Source organism: Blennius ocellaris, assembly GCF_963422515.1.
Source record: "Blennius ocellaris genome assembly, chromosome: 14".
NCBI lineage: Eukaryota > Metazoa > Chordata > Actinopteri > Blenniiformes > Blenniidae > Blennius > Blennius ocellaris.
Genome location: NC_137663.1, coordinates 9995505 through 10004817, shown reverse-complemented (window position 1 = coordinate 10004817; position 9313 = coordinate 9995505). Strand labels below are relative to the sequence as shown.

The following is a 9313-nucleotide window of genomic DNA, read 5'->3' as shown; positions in this document are numbered from 1 at the left end:
GATGCTGGAAGGCCGGGCAAGCTCTTCTCTTCTCTTCTCTTCTCTCCTGGGTGCACTCAGGTAAACACCCAGGAAACAAACGCATACAGGGGAATAGTGGGAGATTGTATTGGGGGTGGTGGGTGGGTAGTTGCACCAAAGAAGGACGGACGCCTCAGGGTAACAGCAGCACAGGTGGGCTGGGGGGTTGTGGGTGACGACAGTGCGAGTTTTTGTGTGTACTTCGGCTTCATAAGGTGGTGCTTTACAGAGAAAGGAATGTTGCACATGCAGATCATAACAGACCACCCCTATAAAGTCAAGGGAAGTTTAACCTGCAAGAAAGAAAGACACACACACACACACACATGCACGTATGCAAGCAAGACGACCGTCAAGTATGAGCCCTGATATAAAGCGACTGTTTGATTAGTTTAATTTCTCGTGTCATGCCGTCCAGAGGAAGCCTGTGGATTATTTCCTCTCTTATGTAATGTTTTCTATTCTGTTTAAGCTCACACGGCTTTATTTGGCCTTCACCGCCCCGCCAGTGATTTATAGAGAGCAGCTTATTCAACCGCAGGAAGGGGGGACCTCAGGAATTTGAAGTGTTGATGTGAAGCAACTAAAACGTGTAAATGTTCTAAAACAGTATGATTAATAGTTAAAAATATACCCATAAGAAGCATTTGAGTGGCTACTAACAAGTTGAAAATGGGCGAAGACTTATTTTCTGGCTAGAAATGGGTCGTGTACTGATATCACTGGTCTTCTAAACTATAGAAGGGAATATTAATCATAAGTAACACAGATTTAAATTACAAGTGAATCATTTACTGAATATTTAACTTACCGTTTCTGAAAGCATGAAAGCGTTTGTTCTGTGTATGAAGTCCTGTCAGTGTGTGTTACTGCCCTGAAAACATCTCGCAAAAGTAACGACACAACAGCCAAGTATATTTAACAATATATATTTCCATTGTCAATGTACATTCCATTTCGACATAAGCTTTCTTCACAAACAAAAAGTTGGCATCTAAATAAATACTATATAAAATAGAACTTCAAAATAAATATATCTATAAAGGGAACCTTTTATATGAGATTTTTTTTCTTTTTTGTTATATCTAAACAAAACAAACGCACAGATCTCGTTTCTTAATCCCCAACATTGACATTGCAAAGGTGTAAAGGAATGGAGTAGCATCGCCCAACTGTATGAGATTTTTCCTCTTGCTTGGGATGAAAAGAAAAGAAAAAAACATCTGTGCCTGCAACTGAGTGATACAGGAACATGAGTGTGTAGAAATCACAGCATTGTATCAAAAAAAAAAAAAACAACTTTTGAATATTTGGGTTGTCATTGTTGGCGATTACTCCACACCTTCAACAGGCTTGTGAGCACGTGTGATCATATAAAGCTAACATGAAGTAAAATGGCATTACTTTTGCAGTGACAGAGTCGAGAGAGGGAAAAAAAAGAAGAAAGGAAAGGCAACAACTGTGTAAAGAAGAGGTCCACTGGTGAAAAGGATAGCACGGAATGCAACTCCGGAGAAAAACATCACCAAGAAGGGGAAGAAAATGACGAGAGAGGGCAAGAAAGAGAGGCCGACGTCTAACAACCCCCCCCACTCCCCTCCCCTCCAGTCTCTGTGGTATGACAAGTTTATGCACAGCAGCTGTGTTTGTCAATCAAGAAAAGCCAGGGGTGTTTGTTGGACAATTTCTCTGGCAGGAAGGAGGGAAGAGAGGAAGGAAGAAAAAGGGGGGAAAAACGGAGGGAGAGAGAGAGAGAGAGAGAGAGTAACAGCAGGAAATTGGTTGATAGGGGCAGATTGTGTTCCCTGTGTGGATTCAATGAGACCACAGTCTTTAGGACTCTGAGAAGAACCAGGGAATTAGCTTAGCCTCTCGACTGCTAATGAGCCATGGATAGCATAAACAGCAGGAGGTTTTTTTTTCTTCCACTTTATTGCCGGGCACACTTTATTTATTTATTTTTAATGTAAATCAAGTGCTAGTGATAGAAAGACCTGTCATTTTTGTTACCCCTTCCAGAACCTTCTTCTCACCATGATCCTCTCCCTTTTCTCACAACCTCGAAAACATCTTATTCTTACCCTCAAAATATATATCTAATATATTCTCTATATATTTTGTACTGAATTGTAGTTATAATGTACCATGCAATCTTTCAAGGACATTTAAAAGTCTCTTCTAAAGAACACAAATGTTGTGAAACTATTTACAGCAAATAACATTTCACCTGCATAGCTCTATTACTAAATATATTGTCAAAACATTTGTGATTTTTGCCGCCCATCTACACCTACCGAGCCTCTTGCCCGGTCACACAATCATTCTCAGTTTTGGCACCTTTCTCTCGGACTGAATTGCTAGGTTTTGAAAATATTGCCTCATACATTCAAGACTAAGGACCATGTGTTATTTTCTTTCCTATTTTTACTGTGTGATATCAGCTTTGTGCAACAAGACAAATACAAGTATGAGCAAAGTTAGGCACCCTAATGTGGAAGTTAAGGGTCCGAAATGAAAGAGAGGTCTGTCTGTGTGTGTGTGCGTGTGTGCGTGTGAGTGTGTGTGTGCGTGTGTGTGTGTGTGTGTGAGAGAGAGAGATGGAGCAACAAAGACAGCATGCCTTTATTGCCAAACGGAAACGGCCATCTGTATTAAAGAGCAGCACGCCTTTTAACGACCAACTGCCGTCAACTTCATTTGGCAAGAGTGCATAAACAACTGTGATCACTCAGACTGCGAAAAACATGCTACTGTATAACAGCTTCCTTTGGCAAAGTCCTAAGAACGTCATGCAAACCACAAAAATAGACTTTAAGGATAAAAGAGAGACTATCTGACTTACACAGCTATGCAGCATGATGATTTGAATTCAATAAAGACACGTGTGTGTATGTGTGTGTGTAGGTGGGCTGGGGTGTGCGGACTAAATGTAGTGCACGTCAATGTAATGGGAGATAGCTGAGGTGGTTAATACTGTGCTTTAGTACATCCTTTAAGGGGTTTGCGTCTTCCTAAAAAGGTTGTGCAAGTGGCAGGTTTGATTTCGACAAAGGCTGACTGGATACGAACACAACAACAACTTTGCGATGCCTTCTCTCCTCCTCCTCTTCGCTCTCCATCACTTGCATCCCCTCTCCTCCTGGAAACTTTTTTTTTTCTGGCCAGTTTCTTTCTCCGTCTTAGCTTACTTGTTTTAAATATTCATTATTGCCTTTTTGCCCCTAAATGTTTCTTTGCATTTTTTTGTGCAAAGAGGAAGTACATCAGGCTCCTAGACAATTCAGAAATTAACTCACGGTATGCCAAGTTCAAGAGGATAACTGTAACAGTCCCTGAGAAGGTTGGGTGTACTTTAAATTTTTTTTTTTTGAATTTTTTGTCATTTTTTTTTCTAAAACAAATTTTCCTACTACAAATCAACTACTCGCACGGTGGGCAACCATTAGACTAGAGCATGCAGGTCATGACATGCATTACGTCTGAGGTGATTGGTGAACTGCATTCAAATGTTTTCCAATGTGTAGGGTTCGCCACCCAAAAATAGAACTGTAAAGTGATTATCTCTCACTTGCAGCACAACTGCTCAATAACAATACAGAGTGAGAGCTATGGGAAATTACTATAATTTTAAAGGCTACAAATGTTTTTACAGCTCCTCCATAGAGATTAAAAACGTGGAGATAAAATGTTAGCAACACCAAGCTAGCATCTTTAAGGTATGAGAGGAAAATGGCAACGCTCACATATGGTGATCATCATAATGGTGGAGAGAGTGAGTGACTTAGTGGTGGTTTTACTCTTTCACTGGTCTATCGTGAAGCCACAGAATAGATAATCACTTGTTTTCATGTTTGATACTGGGCTGTGCTTTTGGGGATGAGGAGGTGGGGGGTGATGGGGGCAGATATTTATCTCCATCAGTGATTTTCATGTGATCTGACGATCGTCTACCAGATTCTGGTTAGTTTGCATTACAAAATTAGCTGAGGAATATTGAGCAGCAGAGAGGTACAATGACTTTGTGCCATCAGCCATCTTCACAAAATACAACCAGTTCCACAATTTGCTTTCTTTTCACCTTGTCACTCTTACAAAAAAGAAATAAAAAAAAAACAACAACAAAAAAAAAACATCTCAGGGCCTGTCAGCCATTCTTACCAGCGAACTCTCTCAGATAAGGCCCTTTTTGATCACCCACCCTATCAAACATTAGTCAATAAGCCATTTAAGTACCTTTGTTTTACATAAGTCATCTTCCAGCAGATTAATGGGATAGTTTAATGGGTTGGTGTTGGATTGTCCTATCCAAAGAGAGCGAGCAAGTTACGGTATGGTCTTGTCCAGTTTTTAGCAAAGGTCACTGCCAACCAGTTTGGTCCAGTATCATGACCCTTGCTGCTGTTTCTCTAGTGTCCCAGATTTTGCTTCCACGCCTCCGTTTTTACACACCGGGGCACTTGTGCTGCCCTGTGAGTTCTTGCAGCGACAGCCAGGCCTGCTAACATTGTCATAACACTTCTGTCCCAGTTTGGCCAGACCTGTGGCTGGTAGGTAGCAGACCAGGCAAGGCAGGACAACAGAAAGGGCGGCCATGAAGGACCAGCGCGCACAGCAGTTGGCCTGCGAGCATGAGCACGGCTTGTCGGCGCAGGAGCCCTCGTCATCCTCGTCCTCGGTGCAGTGGTAGAAGATCCCTTTGACCAGGCACATGCAGGTGGCTGTATCCACCAGGCTCTGAGCAGAGCACAGGCACTCCTGGTTGCAGACCCAACAAGAGGGTAGGGTTCGGGGGAGTGTACACTCTGTGCATCGGCACTTCCCACAGTGCTCGCAGAGAAGGAGGTGCTTCTTCTCGGCGGGGGAGGAAGGGATCAGCGCCAATCCTTGCTGACCTCCAGTGGTGCACAGGCCTCCTGCAGGCAACTTTCCAGACTTGAGGTCTAGCGATTTAGAGGAGGTGGAGCAGGTGGAAGCAGAGGAAGAAGAGGTGAGAACCTTGGATTCTGAGGAAGAGAAGCAGCCCGGAGTTCGGGTTGTGACGGTGTTGACAGGGCCCTGGTGAGGGTGCAAGTTTGGGTGGTGGTCCACAGTTGGGGTGGGCGCAGCGTGGTCCAGGAGCCTCTGATCAGATGAGGTACTACTGCTGCTGCTGATCGAGCTGGGTCTACCACTGAAGGAAATCCAAGGGTGGGTAGTGGTGTCTTGGTGAGGGTGAGACTCGCACCGGCCCTGCTGGTGGGGCTGGTGTTGGTGATTGTGATGATGGTTGTGATTTGCCCCAAGAAAGGCTTCCTGATTTTGACCTAGCCAGGTGATTCTTCGATTCATAGACTTCTGGCTTGGGGGCTGCTGAGACACAACCGCGGGGCTGTCGATGTAGTCATTCTCCACATGTGAAGACTTTATCTGGTCGATAGGGTAAATGGTGAGTGGGTGCTGAAGACGGCCGTAGGGCACTCGACTGTCCAGCAGGGGCTGTGATATGAGGGAGGAGGACACTCCGGGGACATGGTGGGGAACCCTGGACTCCATGTGTAGGCCGGTGCCTTGCACGTCTTCACTCTAAAGCAGCATTTAGCAATACTGCAAAGACAGATACAAAAGAGACAGTTAAGGCTGACTGCCTTTGCTGTTAAGCACTTTCTTCATCCAGCCTTTCATTCTATAGGTCTTATTTTCAATCACAAACCAAGCAGTATAGATTATAAAAAGGGCTTCAGTAATACAAAAAGAAAATATTTTAATAGTTTTATCCTGAACAAAATCACACGAGCAAAAAAAACTCACTAAAGATGACAAACAAGATAGTTTGATTAAGATTTCCTCTAATTTAACTAGAGTAGACAAGTCAATGATCAAAACTGTTTTTTGTTTTTTTTAATCTTTTTGTGGCTTATTCAACTGATTTACCTCAGAGGTTTCTCTCTAACTGGAAAACGCATTTTCTGATTATTATAGACTATGCATAACACATTGATTGCACATCTTATCTTTGGTGTGTATGAAATTAAGCTTTTTTTTTCTCTAACATCCAATGTCGTTAATAAATGCATAAAACTAAAGCATTAAAGCATTTCAACAGAAATGCATATTTTTTCCAATGACAATCTTTGCTGTAATATAGAAAGTTACCAAATGATTTTGATTTTTAGACTAAATAGCAGCAGGATAATCAGCATAAACCTCCACCATTCTAACTTTAACATTAGAACAATAGCGGTTGGGCACACATTGCCTTCCTTCCAAAGAACTGGGAGCACCGGAGAGCAGGACTTGAATGCAAAAGACTCACAGATGCAAAAACAAGGCAAAGAAATGAGAGAGTTGCCAAAGACCCAACTTTAGCAGTTACAAAATGAAACAGACACATTTAATACATCGATAAATTCACTTAAATGTATCATATTTGGCACATGATATGATTTTTTTCTTTTAAATTCCGATGGTTAAACGTGGACTTGAATGGCACTAATTTCAGGATTTGTGAATGGGGCTGATTTTATGAAGTGCTGGTTTTTGTGAATGAGAGCTACTGGCTGCACTCGGTGTTGCAGGCATGAATCAACTGCGCACTCGTACCGATATTTTCACCGACCGTTGATCAAAATCCCAAGTTTTCGCACTATGAATACGTTATTTTCTACTAACGTTAAAAAAAAACAAAACATAATTTAAATATCCGAACCGTTAAAACATATCCTATTGTTGTTTATTACACCCATTTAACTGCTGATAGGCAGTTCAATTTATGACAGATTCTGTCTTAATTCGATTCTATTTTCTGACCGTCGGCTTATATTTGTCTCTTCCCCCCTCGGTTTTTGCAAAAGCCTGGTTGAAAAACCTGTTGCGACATTGCAGCCACCGACACAGGCGCTTGTGATCGACAAATCGAGACCATTATGAGCTCCAAGCCGGAACTATGCATGTGCAAGTGCGTGTGTGCAAAGAGCGTGCGCGTCCCTCCCTTCAATATGTGAATGGACTGAGTCATAAAAACCGGAGGCGGCCGCTCAGCATACTCAAATAGCGTGTTTTTATAGGCATTGTGACCGTATCCCCACCACTTTTATCACCTTTATGGACGTAACGGCGGTAAAGGAAGACAATTCGACACAAACCCGAGGTGCAGTTTTAATCGCCGGCAGTTTGTGCGGAGTTTGACGAGTCAACGTGGACCCTGTCAATCGGAATAAAAACCTTTTTTTGTAGTTGTAATTGTAAGAAATCTAATATTTTGCAGGACGGGGTTGAGATGATAAAAAAAAAAAAAAGATTAATCAGGAAAAACACCTGACTCGACGTGTCGCTGCAGAGCGAGAAGGACACACGCAATCTAACCACACGGGCTGCAACGTGAACGCAGACTGGAGATTTGAACCGAGGTTTGTCATCGTGACAGCGGCTTTTTAATAAGCTACAAAAAAGAGGATTTAAAAAATATATATATATATTTTTAATGTTTTTAAGAGAGATATCTGCTCTGGAAAAACGCGGAAAAAGTACTCCGTTCCCTACGTGCGCCTTTACCCGCACGATCGGTCCTGAAACGGTGGTTAAATATTGACTTAAAGCGCAAACACCGCTCGGGGAAACAGCTTGTTGCAAAATAACAGTTTACAGGAGGTCTACTGAGACGAAACGCTGAAGTTTGTTGCAGCGCAGGGACTGAACAGTTGTTTCACACCCTCGCTGGGCACAAATATTAGACTATGTGTGTGTGTGTGTTGGTTGGGGGGGGAGGTGGGGTGGAGCGGTGGTTACTTACTGTGGTTTCAGGATACAATTCTCATCTCTTCGTTGCGCACGACGTTTTACGCGCAGGTTAAGTCCAGTCTTGAGAGAGTGAGTAGCTCCACAAATGTCGGGTAAAGTCCAAAACGTTGAAAATAACGTGAACAGCGTCGGCGAAAGGCTCTCCGGCGCTATTCTCCACTCGCTGCTGCATAAAAGGCGACTGCGGTTGTGAACGCAGAGCTTTGGATATGATGTTGCAACCGAGGGGGAGGGAAGCGAGTTTTTATGAATGGGAGGGTAGAGGGAAGGAAAGGGACGGCACTGCGCAGATGCCTCAGCTTTTTTTTCCCCCTTCCTCCTCCTCTCTCTCTCTCTCTCTCTCTCTCTCTCTCTCTCTCTCTCTCTCTCTCTCTCTCTCTCTCTCTCTCTCTCTCTCTCTCTCTCTCTTTTGTGAATGGGAGGGCAGAACGACTCGGGAGGGCTGAAATGCGGAGGTTACATTTTTATGAATGGGGAGGACTCCGAATAGCATTGCGCAGGCGCGATGCCCGGATTTTTATGAATGGGAAGAAATGGCGAATGAGGCGTGTGTATATGAGAGGAGGGGGTGTTTTTTTTTTTTTTTTTGGTCACAAGGGCAATGTCAGGCCTGATTTACATAAAGCGTCGAGTCATCTGCTCGCCTGATCTGTATTTTAACCCGCATGTTTTTCCAACAAACTATGTGAAGCTTGAGGGGGTGGGGTGGGGGTGGGGTATAGAACAAGAGATGTGATTATGGTGGTGTTGTGTATCTGATTCAAGGGAGAGAGACATGAGTGGGCTAAATCTGCAATGAATTGATTCATTTTTTCCTCATTTCTTAAAACCTCCAACCCAAATATGAACCCACAATTCAACCAAAAGTACTGTAGCTGCCAGATATGTTCATAAACTCAGCATCATCGCTTCAGGTTCATCTTTCATTTTAATCTGTGTAGTTTCAGAAATGAAATCAAAATGTTAGAGGTCACATGCCTCAGCTCCATTAGGCTAAATAATACCCTCTCCCCTGTTCTATCTAAAGCCATTTATTGAGAACAAGGACGTGCCCTTCCTTCCTCTGCAACAATGTGAGGTATGACTACAGCCTCTGTGGTATAGTGTAAAACACAGAGGAGATGAGGAGGAGGAGAAGGAGGATGGGGGAGGAGAGGAGAGGACAGAAGAGAAGGGTGGGGGGTTATAACGCCTACTCTGAAACGCAAACCAGCATGAGGGCAGGCAGGATTCACAAAAGGACAGGATGTTGTTGATTTGTACCGAAACCACACAGAGGAAATGAGTGTGAATTTCCTTTCTCTCTGACATCCCAGTGTGTGTGTGTGTGTGTGTGTGTGTGTGTGTGTGTGTGTGTGTGTGTGTGTGTGTGTGTGTGTGTGTGTGTGCGCGTGTGCGTGTGTGTGTGCGCGCGCGTGTGTGTGTGTGTCCTGCCAAGGCTCTACCCCCTCACTCCCTCAGCTTGGGGCTTTTAACCAGTCAAAGGTTAACAGTTGCCCCATTATCCAGTTTGCAC

At 43.5% G+C, this 9313-nt stretch overlaps 1 protein-coding gene across 1 annotated transcript; it reads right to left on the bottom strand.

The window, feature by feature from the left end:
- Window positions 1-972: 972 nt before the first annotated feature.
- spry4 (sprouty homolog 4) lies at window positions 973-7949 on the bottom strand. The gene is made up of 2 exons (XM_080509232.1): window positions 7790-7949; window positions 973-5604 (listed from the first exon to the last, which is right to left on the bottom strand). The coding sequence occupies exon 2, from the start codon at window positions 5551-5553 to the stop codon at window positions 4405-4407; it is 1149 nt and encodes a 382-aa protein (XP_080365358.1). The 5' UTR covers window positions 5554-5604; window positions 7790-7949; the 3' UTR covers window positions 973-4404.
- Between the last annotated feature and the right edge of the window lie 1364 nt (window positions 7950-9313).

What these genes read in the sequence shown, in the direction of transcription:
- spry4 (XM_080509232.1), bottom strand. Translation starts at nt 5,553, where the DNA reads ATGGAGTCCAGGGTTCCCCACCATGTCCCCGGAGTGTCCTCCTCCCTC.